This window comes from Pezoporus occidentalis, unplaced genomic scaffold (genome assembly GCF_034315485.1).
Source record: "Pezoporus occidentalis ecotype Australia unplaced genomic scaffold, CSIRO_AGI_Poc_V1 ctg15, whole genome shotgun sequence".
NCBI classification, from domain to species: Eukaryota; Metazoa; Chordata; class Aves; order Psittaciformes; family Psittacidae; genus Pezoporus; species Pezoporus occidentalis.
In genome coordinates, this window is record NW_026913316.1 from 7,675,807 (window position 1) to 7,692,697 (window position 16,891).

General features: G+C 37.9%; 1 protein-coding gene across 14 annotated transcripts in view; it reads left to right on the plus strand.

Annotated features, from left to right (window-relative positions):
* Positions 1 to 16,891, plus strand: part of FHOD3 (formin homology 2 domain containing 3) — a 373,808-nt gene that overhangs the window by 171,312 nt on the left and 185,605 nt on the right. For all 14 annotated transcript variants that reach the window (XM_062610938.1, XM_062610941.1, XM_062610937.1 and 11 more), the window contains exon 5: positions 16,039 to 16,144. In XM_062610938.1, the coding sequence (XP_062466922.1) occupies positions 16,039 to 16,144 (106 nt within the window). The remainder of the gene's footprint in view (positions 1 to 16,038; positions 16,145 to 16,891) is intronic.

Sequence of the window (16,891 nt, forward strand, 5' to 3'; positions counted from 1 at the left end):
GTTTTTTTTTTTGGTGTAGGGAATAACTTACGGTTTCTTGCACAACGGAAGTTTAAGTCTTCACTTGTAATGTGCAGTTAGCCAATTGTTTCTTAGGATCTTTTCTCTGTATGGTCTGCAGGCCTTCCCTTGTCCCCTCAGAAGTCAGGACCAGATATGGAGTAATAGCAGAGTGGGTGATTGGAGCCTGCCAGGAAAGGAGAGAGGTAAATTGTGGCTCTTAGATGGAAACTTAGGCTGCTCATTAAACAGTAGCAGTGGCCTAGTTCTGTATTGAAAAGACTGGAAAAGATGTGCAAAGAGGAGTTGGAACTGGGTTGGGGTCATGACCTCACATTACCCTAATAATTGACAAATAGACTGGGTTTAAGCCACATCAGCAACTGATAAAGGATGTGAGAGACATTGGACAGATCTGATGGGAACCAAGATGTAGAGAGAGAACTGTGAAGGTCAATGGAAATGTTTTATTGTTAGCTGAAAAGTTGCTTTGCAGAGCTGAGGAGGGTATGGTAGTGTCTGATCACTTTTAAGGAAAGGAATGGATTTGAATGTGACTGTTATGTAGGAGACCTGAAATCAGCAGGATTTGGGCTCCTGTGGTGAAGTAGCCAATGTGATAGACAAGTGGTGTGGATGATAATGAAGTGAATTGAATGAAAAGCTTGGATTTCAGATTGGTTTTACTGGATAAGCTGAGGACTTAGGAAAATTGGAGGAGTAGAAGGAGGCTTGTTGGAGAGAACAGGTCAGGAAAAGTAACAAGAAAATATCAGTGAGAACAGTAGTATACTGGCAGTGTGATCTTAAAATGAAATTCAGGGTGATGCATTCCATTTCTATCCATAAATATAAATGAAATCAATAAAAAAAGCATGTCTCTCCTTTAGTAATGGATCCAAATAGAGGATGACAACCTATATTTTTCAGAAACAACAGGTAGGTGCAAGGCTTTCAAGCTGTTAGTTTAGCACTTTTTGGTTTGTTTTAAATAGACATTTATTTTAAGAATAATACCAACATTTAACAAATCTGCAAGACTGCAGAACTGCGAATTTCCAAAACAGAAAATGCTTTTTCAGGGTTTCAAAGTTAAGCATTCAGAATTTAGAAAATGCTAAAATGAAGTTTTTCTGAACAGTAGCAGATGGTGAAGGGTGAACCATTTAATGGAACATTTTCATAGCTAAAGATGCCTTCTGGGTAAGAGGAAAGTCCTTGAATTTTTTGGACAAAGAAGGAGTTCCAGCTGCAAAATAGTCTGGTCATCTTATGGCCACAGATTGGAAAAACCATTGTCTCTTCAAGGCATTCCCCGGGAAGGACTGTTTGAGAGTCACAGTGATGCAAGCTGGGTTTCCCTGTGAACTTGCCAAGTAGGTGGACTGTATGCTTAGAGGAAATATGGCAGGTTTCCAAGAGTCTTCTCTGGTTTCTTCTCTTTTTGTTCATTTCAACTGTTTCTGGCAACTATTTGTATTTCTCTGTATTTGTATTCCACAGATGTCTAGGCGCACACATGCATATTTAGCAATGAATACTAAGCCTCTCTTCCCACCCATCCTGTGCCTCCCATACCTCCCATCATGACTTCTCCCAGTTTGGGTATTCATAAATGTTTTCTTCCCTGTAGGTTATTTGAAGTTTAATCTACTTCTGAGCGCATAGTGCTCAGTGTTTTCAGTGTGCACACCAGTAAGTTCTCCATCTTCCAGATGATCAGCTGTTTTTATGGAAATGTTGTTTAAATATTTATCCTAATCCAATTGGAGTTGACTCCATTGAAGAGTAATGAGCAGGAAGGGAAAAGCGATGCACACAAACCCATATCTATGTATGAATCCAGTTTTTAAGTAAAGACTGTCTGACAGTTTCAGAACGTAATTTTCCTTGAAGAATTCAACTTCCCTGTTGCCTAATGTATGTGATACTGAAAGGAATTTGGGAATTACCTGTTACCACTTTAATTAGCTACTTTCGGTAGAACTGTGGCTGTTTGTGGAACAAACATAGTCTTCAAAAAAATCTTCACATTATCCCAAAGTACATGTTATCATTACTGGAAAATTGAGGAAAAGTCTCCCTCAAGCTGGAGAGTATTCATATCATATGCTCAAGTATTTGAGGCAGTACACATCAAATTGGAAAATGAGACCTTATATGTTGTAAGCTCCTGTTCACCTGTCAACTTTGATGTCCTTAACAACATTTACTGGCATAATTTTGAGTATGGGCATCTTTTGAGCATGATTTTAATGTATTTCATAATGAGCAATGAGAGAGAGCATAAGTTGGTTCTTATTTCTGTTTTAGGAAGAAAAGCTATTTATTTTTTCTTAGTAAAGAAAAATACAAGTTAATATTATAAGGTTATATTATAGACCAATCACTATTGTCCAAAAGTTCATACCTAAGGGTTGGGTTTTCTTTTGTCTGTGAAATTAAAGTTTGTCAGCATTAGAAATCTATCATTATGTTAAAAGGTTTTTTATAAGTATATTTTTCAACATGAATATCTGTTGATTTTGTACCTAATTATTTTTAAATTCCTTAAGAGTGTAATATTTCAAAAATACAATGTTGACTTCAAAACCAGTCTTTATTTTTGTTTTAGCAGAAACTTCATCATGTCTTTAAGTGCCAAGACAGTTTGTAACACCCATGTTTTTATAATCATTTCATCATCTCTGAGTTAATTTGGCACAGCTCTGTGTCAGTATCATTTTTAATTTAAAAAGTTTCAAGGTAACGTGCAGTCTCTTATTTGCATAAAGTGGGAACCATCCCAAGTTTTACATCAAATATGAATTCCAAATAGTCAGAGCCCTTGTTTTTTCACGCGAGGCCTCAGCAAAGCTCAGTGATGTTTGGCAAAAGCAATGCCTTTGTTTCAAAATTTAAATGAAAGATACATTTGGCAAGTCCAACCTTGGAATTTCTGTTTGTTTTTTTCTGGTGGGCTGGTTTTGGAAAAATGATAAAGGTTATGTGGAGCATTTTTCTTTGACAGTAATGCCATTCTGAAGGCTTAGGATAGCCACATTCATTATCTTTTTCTGGCTGTACTGCAGTATTCTGATTTACCAGTATGCTTTTTGACTACCAAACTTAGAGAGTAAGAAAGTAATGTTCACACTAGAAATATATGAAGCACTTGACCTTAAAAAAACTGAAAAAAAGACATACAGATATAAATGACAAACTGTTGGAGTACAGTTTAGCTCCCTTTGACTATTTTCTGACAGCCTTCTGAGTTGCCCAATTCTTGTGTTTATCAGAGATTCACGAATTTTGTGTAAAGTGCTAAAGCTCCCAAGGGCATGCATGGAAGAATCCAGCTGAACATGGCACTTACCAAATCAGGGTCTCAAAACATTCTTGCATTTCCTGATTGTGATATCATAAGGGAGATAAAAAAATACAGCTTCTTAGAATAGTTAATGCAATATCAATCCTAATAGCAGAACAAATGAGCATGAGCTCTGTAATAGGTGTAAATAGTGTTGTGTAATTTACATGATATTAAAGAATTTTATTTAACAAGACCTCTGCTATGACTAGTTGCAACATAAGGTAGGTTTTAGAACCTATAGCCAAAAGTGGGCTTTGTATTTATAAAGCATAGTTTCAAATCATGCTGACTGCATTGTTTCAAAATAAGAAATAACTTGGTGTTGTAAGAAAAATAAGAACACTATGAAGCATGTTTCAAGTCTGTTGAAATCTGTAATTGTTCAAATCTGCTTTTTAAAGTTTAGGAAAATATTTTTAATCAAGCAATCCATTAGGTTTTCTGGAAGGCAAACCTATGGTGTATATTTTAAGGTGTTGTAGAATAAAACTGGCTTTTTTTCCTTGACTGTTTTCCCCCCTAAGTATCATTTGACAAATGAGGGAAGATCTTCAACTTTTTTTTTTAAGAACCTGGATGCTTATATTGTGTTGTGATTAGGATATCAAGGGGCACAGTTACAAAGTTCTGTTACAAAATTTTCTTCTATTGCTGAAAAATTCATTAATCATTGAACAATTGAGCTTTGTGTAAAACCTCACAACGAACAGCTTTGTAGGGACCCTGGAAACATTAAATAGAAGGTGTTTGGATAGACACAATCTTATCAGTGAGTGAAATCAAATGTCACACACTTCAGCTGCTGAGGAGTCATCAATCATCCTTAGGAGAGCAGAAGGAGTATTCTGTGTTTGCCTCATTGATGTCAAGGAAGGAGGCTTCTCCTTCCCCTCTTGCAAGCATGAATGATGACTCCATAGGGTTTGAAGCTGTGTGACACTTGATTTAGGGGCTGCTGTCATCACTTGTGAGACAGGGAGCCTCTCCTCTTTAAGAGGCCTCTTGGAAGGCTTCTTGATTGAGTCATGAAAAAAGAGAAACCTTTATTTCCTTCCTAAATTGAATAGACCATAGTTCCACATGGCAGTTTACATATCTGTTTAATCCCATTTTACAAAGGATATGTTTCATTACTGTTTAGAGATTTAAAAAAAACCAACATATAGAGATATGACACATTAAATATCAAAATCAGTTTCTCAGTTTCAGTGGCAAATAGTGTTGTCTTCATGCCTAGACATTGTTATGGCCTGAGATGTAAACAGTTCTTAATGAGACTATAAAATGTGAACTTCTTCCACCTTTAGGATAGCCTAAAAACTTGGGAAGCTGCCATTATTCATTCTCTAATCTGTGTGAATCTTTGAACTGAATCAGAAAACTTTGTTTTCTTTGGGGCCTGCTTACTTTAACTTGCTCAGGTATGCAATAAAATGCATGAACATTGTTTGATCTGTTGCTTAGTTGCCATGAAGAATATCTTGGTAGGGTCTGGTCTAGGTGACTTCTCTAGTAATTTTCAATTCTGCTATTAACTGGGAGGAAAAAAAGCCACAGTGTATTGATGCATCTGCTGTCTACTCAAGGTGCAAAGGATGAAATTCTGTCCCCATCAAGTCAATGGCAGAGAATGTCTTTAGTTTCAATGTTAGTTTTGCCTGGTGATTGAGTGTGTACAGCTAGATGGACTGTATGTAGCAAAGAGGGACAGTCACAGCGGGACTTTTTGTGTTCATTTCCTGATAAATGCTTTGTCTTTATAGGGGGAGGCAACCAAATCTTTTCTGGTCAATAATTGTATAAATTAATCTGATACTCAAGTGTGACTTATTTTTGCTTACTTGTCTCTTGCACTGACAGGGAGAAAAAAGAAGAGTTCTCTGAGGAAAAAAGATCCTCTAATTATCTGCACCTTCATTAACTGAAATAATAAAACATTGAAAGCAGAAATTTACTTTAAAATGGTTCAACTTGCAGAAATAATTTCTTTTCCGCTTTTATTCTTTCAACTAGTTTGAAGAATTGTAGTACAGTTGAGTTCCTTCTCCCGAAAGACAGAATACATCAGCTTATTGCTCTGTGGAATTCTTCAGTGGTAGATTTTGATGGTAATTCTGGGATCTTTCTCAAGTGAATGTAGCGTCATGCAACTGTGAGGTTATGTGCAGTGAGAGCACTAGAAGCAGGTATTATAGTGTCACAGTAAGATGGCTTTCTACCTGCAGCCTCCTCATCTGATACAGGAATTGGGCAGGGTACATGAAAATAGTGAAGTCAATGACTGGGTCACTGAAGAAGCAAAACACCATATTCAGAGTATAGGAAAACCAGAACTTTCTTGGACAAGATGGTGGTGAACACCAGGTAGGATCACAATTATTTGATCTTGGGAACTGAAGAAAGCAGGCTTAAAGGAAGAACAGAAGTGTGTAATGGGAACAACTTTGCTGTACAGGCTAAGCACTGTTCCCTCTCTAAATTTTGTCTTTAATCACGTTAAGTTATGAGTGGTTCTTTGGAGATCTCAGTTACATCCACTGAAGATATCTTTGTTTTCGTCTTAGCAGTGAAAGCTTCTGTTTCCTTCCCTACATGTAAGTGCCCAAATGTATGCTTTAGAGACAGATTCTCTATCAGAAAAGTTTAAACATTAAATACTGCAGGCTGTTTGTTCTCCTTGATCTTCAAAGAATTTGTTGTGTGTACCCAAAAAGGAAAAAAACTCGTTATGAAGGGAAACCCAAAATCTAAAAGATTCAGTTCTTCATTCATATACAAATGTGACACATCTCACCAAGGATGAAAAAGTAATGAACAGATCTTGATAAAATACAAATATGAACTGAAAGTTTTCAGGTTTTAAATTTATACTTTTTTCATGGATGCCCATTAAAGAGCAAGTATTCTAACAAGTTAATTTAATCAGACAAGATTTATTTTTTTAAATGAAAAAAGCCAGAGTTCCTAAGAAATTTTGAAACATTTAAATCTTTCCATAAATGTAGGCAATATTTGTTGTCTACCTGCTGCCATGCTTTTTCTTCTGTTTTGGTTGTCTGGAACTTGATGCTCCAATTATACGTTAACTGTGTCTAATAAACACTGACTTGACTCCGAGGAATCTCAGCAAATCTAGGAAAGCAGCTTTTGATTCTTATCCATTACTTCCCCCCCCCCCCCCCCCCCCCGATATTTTTTCATACGCTACAGGACAGCTACTTAGGATAACTACATGGCTTGTGCAGGATATCTGAGGTATCTGCCTGTCTGTCGTTTGAGGAATTTGAGAAAGACTTTGAGAAGTCTTTGCATTACTGGAAATTCATACCAATGTCTTGCTTCAAGTTTTGTGTATTTTTAAAAATTCATACACATCTAAAAAAATCCAAAGATGTCTGAACCTCTTTTGAATTGGAGTTACTTCCCAGTATCCTCAAGTTTGCAGAAATTCTGTCCAGAAGAGAACTGCATTATTGTTTCAAGATATTAAGTACTGGAGGTTTTCATGAGTTTTAATTTGTAAAATAATGTTAACCATTAAAATGTTTATTTTGACCCCATGTATTCTTTTAAATATCCAAAAGAAACTGCAGAAATCCATACAGTTTACACATACACATTCCTGTGTAAAGGAGGTGTGAAATATTAAGTGTTGCAGCTTCTCTGCTTTGATAATGGGAAACACCAGCAAATGCTGTATTTGTTTTGCTGGTACTTTTAGTGGAATACAAAACATGTCCTTCAGGAACAACAGACTATTTATTTTCTAGCCTGAGGGTGTTTCAGAAGAGAGGCTACGGGAGATTAATGGCTGTAAATCAAACACTATACTTTCTGTATCTCTTTATTGGTGCCAAGGTGGAAAGCCATAATAAGCAATAATTTGGTCTGTATTTGAAATGTTTCATCTTGCAAAGAAAGAAAATCTGTGTTTTTTTATAATTTAATGTTAGTGTTATAATTAGCTGGCACAGATGTGCTTAAAGGGCTGGCAGAAAGTTTATTGATGTTTGATGATTGCTACTTAGGCAACTGACTTATGGTAAAGATATGCAATGGAATTGATACTTGAGGGCAAATTTTCATTGCAATCATAACTAGAAGGCAGACTTTGCATTGCAGGTTGCTTATAATGTATTACCCCACTGAAAGTAACAAGGTATGTTCATTTCCGTGCATGCTGTTGTGAACTGTTGCTTCATGTAAATAGATGCAATAATAGGAAAAAAAAGGGGAATAATGTCAAAATACCAATTATTATAAATGTAATGTAATGTAAAAATGTTTTATATCACATTCTGGTCATGCTTCTACGTGTTAAGAGTTGGGTAAGTGTAAAGGCTGGGGGAGAGAAGCAAAGGAGTGCAGTGTAGGTACAGAGGAGTGTAGGGAAAAACTCAGAGGGCAAAGGAGTGGAAGCCCTGGCACACCCACTGAGGACAGTGATGCAGCTGAAGTGCAGTTACAATCAACAGAGATAGCAAGGGGATGGAGCTTCCTCTGAGGGACAAACTGGCTTCTTGGTCCCCTTCAAACCCTTCACCACTAAAATGCTTCTGCCGCTGCCTCAGTTACCTCTAGCAGCTGACTGAAGTTTTGGGATATCCTGTGCCAGGGACCCCTTGTTCTCAAGGAGTTGTTCTACGTGTGCTGGTGGAAGGAATACAGCAACCAACCTTGCCTAGCATGCTTATCTTGGGGTAGTTTCTGGGTTGCCGTCTTACAGAGGTGGACTCTTTGACAGAGAAGACTTTCCTCCTGCTACCCCTGAGAGCTGAGTTTGGTTTCTCTTCTAAAAGTAGTGTCCCAGCTCTAAGTACAGCAGAGGTTTCATAGTTTATTACAAGACTTGCCTGCTTTACTACTGGCTCATCTGGTCCATACTGGAATTGTTTTGTAGCTGCTTAAATAATTTAGGTTGAAATGGCCATACAGTCTTAAGGGACTCATAGCACTGAAGTTTATGTATGTATCTGTAAGTATATATATGGGCCTGTGTATATGTTGTTGGAATAATTTCTTTCCAGATTTCATTGCAATAGATGACTAGGCTTTTAAAATGAACTGAAATAAGCAGTAACATTTGAATTAGAAAGTATCAGGCACTTCTGGATTGGCAATCTAGTGTTTTAATTATATCAATAATTTTGGAGTCCAAAGAACAGAACTTTAAAGTGTGGGAAAGTAACAATAAATTATATCTTGGCAGTCCATGCTCCTTCAATCACTTCCTGACTATGTTTACTCAGTTTCCAAGCCAACACGAGCTTTTCTAACTGCAAACATTGCAAGCCAATCTTGATCTATAAAATGCAACCTGTTGCTTAGCCAGTAAAAAAGCTCGACTCCAGGAATGGTCTGGGATTTCTGTTGCTAATGCAGCACAGCATAATACATTACTGCATCATTGTAGTCTTGTCAGTGGGAATAATAATTTTGCTTGTAACTTAAGCAGATGCAATGCATACTGAAGGTGGGTAGCGATACTTAAAAATATCCTTGTGGAGACTTTATTGTGGTATATTTCTAATGCAGACTTTGAGGAGGAATTGGCTGTTACTTTTTAGTTGCTACTGGAGCAGAGCATTTGAAATTCTATAGGGAACCTGTGGACATGAAGTCTCTCAGGTAGTGGAAGTGCATTCTGGTTATAGCCCTGGGCAGCCACATTGCTACTGCTGCCCAGGGCAGTCTCATTAGGAACACACTATAGGGTTGTTTCAGCGGTTTTTGTATACATGAGGGTTTGTCATAGTTAAAGGAATACTTAGGAAAGAAGATCAGTAGATTTCTATTTTCCTTGCACTAGGAAGAGAAGAAAGGGTCGAATGAGGACTTACCCATCATTGATGCTATTGCTAACAGAAATCCAGATTTTATCCTTCTGCCTTTTTTGCTTAGCAACAGAGGAGGCTTTTCAAGTATATTGGGCAATAGTCCTGCATTTTACTTTCTTGTGGTGGAGCGCCAGATGCATTGTCATTTGAGATTTATGCCAGCGAAAGCCTGCAGTCGCTCATGGTTTGCTCTTTGACCTGCCTCCTCCTTCCTCCCTTTCCTCAACAGTCAGCTGCTGTCCCTCTGCTGCTAATTTACATCCCCAAATGAATGAAGCTTAATCCCTAAACCTTAATCCTCCTAAAACCAGCTGAACTTTGTGATCCTATCTTGACTTTGCAAGAGATTTAAAGAGAAAAAAAAAAAGGGTGAAAAAATGTCTTTGCTTCTAAAGAGAGTGGCCATAATTCCATCATTTATTTTGGGGGGGAGAAGTGCTTTCTGTGAGTACACTGGCATTGAAGTGATCCATGTATTTTTCCTTCGTTTTTTTTTTGGTTTGTTTGTTTTCACATTGAGCATAATCATCTGGGATTTCTGTTTCAGTTCTGCCTCCTTGCTGTGTGCAGTGTATATTCCTGGCAGGGGAATCTGAGGAACAGCGTTTCTGAGGGGACCTTGCTCTGATGTATTAACGTGGAGTGGTGATGGCAGACTTTCCCAGCACACAATTTCATAGATGAACATAGCAATGAGTGAAGATTCCCTAGCTCCCCCTCTTAAAAAAACAGTGATTTTTACTTTAGGAGCTGGGCAGTGTCTGAATGAGCCTTTTCTGCCCATAGGACACTGTATTGTTGTGCTGCCAGCATCTTGTCCCACAAGATTTCAGTCAGTGCACAAGGATGCTCCTTCTCTTAGAATCTGGCAGTGGTTGCATTTCTCCTCTTACACTGCATTGCACAGTCAGTTGTCTGTATGCATCTTATCTTTTTGCCTAGGTGAGTTATTACGATGTTAAAATGTGAATGCAGTATATCCTTGTGAAATTGCTGATTTTGGTCTACAGACAAAATCGGAGCTGGTCTGAGAGTTGGAGTTTAAATGTTTTAACAGGAATGTCATAGAGTGACAGAGCAGAGCAGGAAGTTCTTACTGAGACAGAGGATGAAGTGCATCAACTGCTGAAGCTCAGTTTGAGTGGAGTCCCCTCCTGTAAGCTTGTCGACAAAGCTCAGAAAGAAGATTCTCGTGGCTGTGGCTGCTATCCTGTTGGCTTTTGCTTCTCTCACTGCAAGGCTGGATTATAGCAACTTTTGCATTTTGGAAAGCCTAGTCGATACAGAATGTGATTGCTGGCTCACTCAGTAACATGTCATGTGGTGAGCATGGGCTGGGGAACCCCATGGTTCCTTATTTAAAGAAATGACTGTCATAAAATGTGCTGCGTTTAACTTTTGTAACAGAAACAGGAGAGAATTGTACAGCATAGGATTAAATATGGGAATGCTCAAGCAACCAGAAACAATGAGATAGCTTATGAAAGGGAAAAAAAAAAATATATAAAAATGAAGTTCTCCCTGGTGGAAATCTAGACAAGCATCTTGTTATGATTCCTTGGAAAGACAGTACTCTCCACAGCTGTTAGCCACGTAAGAGAGAAATATGTATGTGCATATCCAAATGTGAATATTCAGTTGCTAACCCAGTCTCCTCAAATGGTTGGAGTAGAACTTTGAGCAATACTAGTTGGCTTAAATAAATAGCAAGAAAAATCCCCTTGAGAAGCTGTGTTTGAAAACCTTAATTTCCTATTAGGAAGCAAAGCAACTTTCTTGTGGCATGAAAATGATCATGCTTGGGTAAAAGTTTTCAAACATATGGCCCACAGAAATAACAGGTTTCAGAAAGATTTATTATCTTTAGCAGTTTGCAAACAGTTTATATTTGCACATGGAAGCTGCACATCAGATAAGATGCATTGTTGCAAGTACCGTTCATTGAAAAAACGGCTTCAGTTTCCACCTTCAGATAAAACCTCACAAAACTACATTAGAGCATATATCAAAAGGTACAGAGACTCGAGAACAAGTAAGACGGATGGGAATCCTACCTACACGTTCTACTCTGCTAGTGGCAAATAGGTGTACTTTATAGACTGCTTGATAATAAGGTTTGTGGGGTCTTTTTAACAGCCAGGCTGAGCTATGGAAACAAAAGTATGATTTGTGTGTTTCTTCAACCATGCATGCAAGCTTTAAACTCACCAGTTTGAATATATTTAATGTCTTTTTCATTATACATTGAACAAAAATAGAGCTCTGTTACAAAGTGACATACCTTAGCTTTTTTTTTAATTTCCTCTGAGATGCCTAAAGAAAGGAGGAGACATGATCTATCCAAGTCTGTGAATGAACGCATAAAATATAAATAGCTGGGAAGACCAACAGTAACTTTTCCTGAAGACTTTAAGTAGCCAGCCTTTGTGTCACTGCACAATTTTTATGGTTGCAGGAGCTTAGCAGGAAGCTTAGAGAGCTTTGCCTGTGTTTTGCTGCTTTTCTCATCAGTACCTTCATGCCTGCTGATTAAGGGGTCATAAATCTTTGCAATATTAGTACAGGAGTCCATTTTCATAGCAAATGACAACCTTCCCCTGCCTCCTTTTAACTGTTATCACACACATGCGGCAGCTACTTACACGTATCATAGTCACACACACACACCGTATATTCCATACAATGAATGCTCTCTTCCTGGAAACCTGAACCTCTTACCACTGCTAGAGAGTAGCCTTTACTCTTGAGGTCACCTAACTTGGCAAGTCAGTGAGTTAATGGGTCTGAAAAGATTATCCTAGACCAAAATTGATGTAAACATTCTCCTTTCAATGTAGAATGTATGAGCTTGGATGCCTTTCATCTTTCGCTGCACATTCCAGATGTTTGCTTCTTTCCTCTCAGCATATATACATGATGGGATAGATAATGCACTGAGTTCAGATTTATGTCTAGAGCATGGTGTGTTTGTACTCCACTTCATTACACCGTCTTTTTCCCTTTTATTTGGGAAAGGAGAAGTACCTTAAAGGCCTTTTTTTTAATTCAGATTTGATTTGTTTATTCAGTGCTTTCCAAAAGCAGTCTGGTTAGAGTCCCTCATGCCCTTCATTTCCTCTGCTGTTCTCCTGCAATATATCTCCTTTCAGTCAAGGGTGATTCTGTGCTCTAGTGGTTTACTCCTTCAGCTGCTTTGAAAGAGTTCCAGAAGGCAGGTCTCACAACTTGCTTTGGCATAGGCCTTGTTAAAAATTTAAATAAACAAATAAATAGAAATTCACCAACATAAACCAGATCTTTAGCATGAGGTATTTTGAGAATGAAATGCTAACTTTTCCCCAGGTAATACCCTAATGTGCATTCACTATTCAAGATTATGGGGAACATCCTAAAGCTACAACGGGTATTTCAGTTTTTACCTCTCTTTGAATGTCAACAGCTATCTGCTGTTGAGTTTTATTTCAGTTTTTGGTTCAATCTGAGGGTCTCTCAAACTGAGCTACTGTTAATTTCACTACCACAGGACAGGGCTTTTAGTATCATCCAGAAGTCTTTTATTTTTCCCAAACAAGAACGTTAGGTCTGTTAAAAAACATCTAAATCCACTGACCACAGTTATTCCTCCTTTTTCCTGTTTCTTTTTTTCCAGTCTTGCTCATTTCACTCTGAGTCAGTCCAGGATAGATTTTTTTTTAATTTCTTTTTTTCAACTCAAGGATGATGCAAACACACTTGATGCAAAATCAGTGTCAAATATCAATAAAAGAGTATTTAAAGACAAGCAAATGTGCTCTGAGCTAGGACGCCATTGCCATCTGAAAAAAAAAGAATTGTGGTTATTTCATTCAATAGTTTATCTTGTTGTATATCTAATTTCTCTTAAATTAGACAGCAGTCTTGTCCAATAGAAGATGTATCTATTTGTCATCAGATATGTATAAAAACTCTTTTGGAGGATGTTTTCCCCACAGCTTTCTTGATTCTACATTGTGCTACCAATTTCTATTAGGTTTTCTAAATTCTGCATGCTCCTGTCCTTTCTGTTCCATGTCCTTGCTCTCACCACTGCCCACTCTGCGTCGAGGAAATCTGTCACATTTGTTCTCCAGTAGGAGGGAGTTTTTAACCATTTACCTTAACACGCAGAGTAACACTTTCTAGGCATACAGTGTCCTTGTGAATTGCTATGGCATGTAGTCTTAGTTTACCTGAACCCTGCATATACTTCGCTTTAGGCCTAGCTGACAAATTCCAGGGATATGTTTCTCTCTGTTGAGTTTTAGGGAAAAAAATATTCAAAATTCTTGAAGAACAAGAGGTTACTCAAGTTTCTTTGAGTTAAAAAACACCATACACAAAGGGATATGTGGGAGGGAGCAGTTGCCTGGTGCACCAGGGAGGGCTCCTGTGGGGCCCCTGGGTATGGTTCTGCCTCACTGCTCTGTTGGAAGTAGCTCTTCATCATACAAAAATGAGCTTTAATGTTGCTTGCTATCCAGTGATTTGGATTTGTGTGTTGCATGCATACATATTTATTTATGCATGTATTTTTAGTTGCTTGATTATAAATCAAGTACCCCAAGTGTGGGGGGAATTAACCTGAAATATGGCTTTGATCGTCAGAAAGCATTTTATCTTAGGTCCTTTTCTTATTTTTCATAGACTCCACTTGTGGTAAAATATTGTTCTGGAAGTTCAGCATGCGAATTTTGTCATCACTTTCTGCACAAATTAACTTGAGATAAGTGGCTTCAGAAATAAAAGTTCACTCCTCTGACTGGTGGCATTTGGGAAGGGCTTTGCCAGAAGCCACTGCTCAGGATGGACAGGCAGAGATCCACATCCTCTGGCTGCCTCTTCCTAGGCCCCTGCCCCATGCATGAGGACATGCTATTTAGGTTAACAGCTTGGCCAAACATACAGCAACCTCAATGCCAGCCAAAGGTCCCCTGTTGTAAAGATGTCCTTAGCTGCTCAGTGTAAACAACCATCTTAATTCTTCAGTTCTCTTCTGGAACAGCAAAGGGAAGTCCCTCGTGAGCTGCAGTGGAGAGGGTATCTGTTCATGTACCTTTAAAACACTGTTACGTAAGACAGAGGAAATCAGGATGTTATTAGCGCCATCTGTATTAACAGGTAGAATGTCAGTGTACGGTTCCTCTGCTTTACTAACAGTCCCACTAGCTTGTGAGTATGGAAAACAGATAGAGAAAATTGGTCGTCTTCATAAAATTGTGTGCTTGTATCTGGAGTGCCCTAGTGTAATTCTGGAGTTTATAAAGTTATTACCTCTTCAGAAATATTATCAAGGTTTTAATCTGTCTACAGAACAAATAACACTCTCAAAAGATAAAATATTTAGGCTAACAAGAAAGTAAAATTTTTATCTCAAGTGTGCACAGTGATGAATTTTATCTTACGCATTTATGACATGCTTCTGCAAAGATGTAGGGAATAATTTTATGTCTTCTCTATATAGTTCTTAAAGGATAATGTGATAAATTTGCATAACTATACATGACTGTATAACATACTTGGAAATGGTTTTAACAATTTGACCTTCTGAAACCCTAAACAGATGTTTTCCTCAAGATTTCTAAATTTCTCACAAATTGCTAGCTCATCTTGCAGTTTTAAATATCCCATTTGGTTAGCCTTTAAGAATTACGTGCATTAGCTCTGGTGAAGGGAGGAAATTCATTCGAAATAAACTGTCAGGCTGAAAGCAATCTGTAGTCCGTGAACTGTCACACTGAAAGGGGCTTCATTATTTTTCTTTCCCTTGGCTGTTTTCTAAGCGTTTGCAGTGAATTCAGAAATCACTCTCAACAAAACTGTCTGTCTGGATCTTGGCTTCTCAGGGCTGCGTTATTGGAAAGCTGCTGTGTATGAAAGCATTTATTAGAAATACTTGAAGGAAGGAACTCGTCAACTGTGACTGTCCACAGATTTGTTCTTTTCCATTAATATTTTAAATTGGTTTTGTGCTAATTTGCATGGCTAATTCATTAAGTGCTCTTTAATCAAGGTTGTAGTAGCCTCTTCTTTGGCTGCATGTACCTTCTGCAAGAGGAGGAGGCAAGCTTTACATATGGTGCTCTGTAGTCCCTTGTCATAGTAGTATGCATCTAATGTCCAGCAAAGCCTCCCTCTCCCTGGTATCACATATACCTGTGATATGGGGTCATTCTGCTTCACTGAGCATAGGACTGATGGTTAAAAAAAACCCCGAGTCAATTTAACCACTATAAACTCCCATGAAATGGCAAGAGGTGTTTTCTCTTACATTTGCTGTGTCTTCCATTATAGTGTAGGAATATTATCTACTAGTGGTGTTATATTCAACACTATATTTTCCCAGTCTAAATATAATGGATTAATATCAAGATAATGAATATAATATCACATTGTGATAAACACCAGTTTTAAAGTTTTGCTTTATGCGCTGAAATTACTGAAACTGGAATTATGATGAGGCATAGAGATGGCCTTCTCTTATTGATCCCAGTACTTTAGGGATATCTATTTATGCGATATGATGAGATTTATAGTATCAATGAGAATGTCTGCAAGTCTTTAATGAAAAAGTCAGAAGGCGTGTTTTACTTTTTTAATCTTCTGTAGTTGACTTACAGGTAAAAGCTTGTTTTTTCTTGCTTTGCATTTTGTATTCTGATTTTAAAATTCAGAATTCTGCTTTTAATTTTTAATAGACCTTCATATCAACTTACTTGCATCAACTGAACCATAAAGTCAGTTCTGCAGACATGCATTTCATTCTACATTATGATATATCCTGTGTCTTTATCTGTTAAAATTCTAACACGGCTTTTCCTTTCTCCTGTACAGGATGACAAGGACTTGGTTCATGAGTTTGTTGTCGCTGAAGGTCTGACTTGCTTAATCAAAGTGGGAGCAGAAGCTGACCAGAATTATCAGAACTACATCCTGAGAGGTAAAGGAAGTGCACCCAAAAGTTGTTTTATTGCTGTGAAGTTCTCAGAGGTCAGCTGCAACATCCGTGTTAAATGTCTTGGAATATCTTTCTCAGTTTGGTCCCAATTCTTGCATGTTATGTAGGAAAATCGGGGGGGGGCAGGGGGGGAATATCAATACCACTGAGCAGGAAAAATTCAAGTCCATATTGAAAGACTCTGTGTTACCCAGCTTTTCTTGTGGATTATGTTGCAAATCTGTAATTCCAAGAAGGAAAAGGTGTTCTAAAACTTTCAACAGATAATTGTAAATGTTGAAGGGCACAAAGTGAAATAACTTCCCCGAGTGTGATTAGTAGCTATGGTATAAACAGTGAGACAGTCATATCTTAAGGTCAGTTGGCTGAAAACAAGTTTTGACTCCATATTTTGAAGTTAAACAGTTAGTCAGATGCTTACACTCTATTCTCTGCATTTAAAAGATAACTTGGCAAAGGTAAGGTTTGGAGAGTGATATTGAAAAGGTGTGTCACTGGAACAGAGTGCTGATTTACTGTAATGTGGCCCAAATGAATATATATAGTTTTTATCTAACCAGGAAACCCAGGCTGCAAACTCAAGAGTTCCTACAGTATTTCAAGGGGTTATGAGCGAGGGGAGAACAGTCGCACCAAGGGATCTTTGCTGCTGGATGGTCTTGTAGTAAATAGAGAGTGCTAATGGATGCATAGTTGTGTTAGACTGCTCATTTGAATATTCTTAGACTA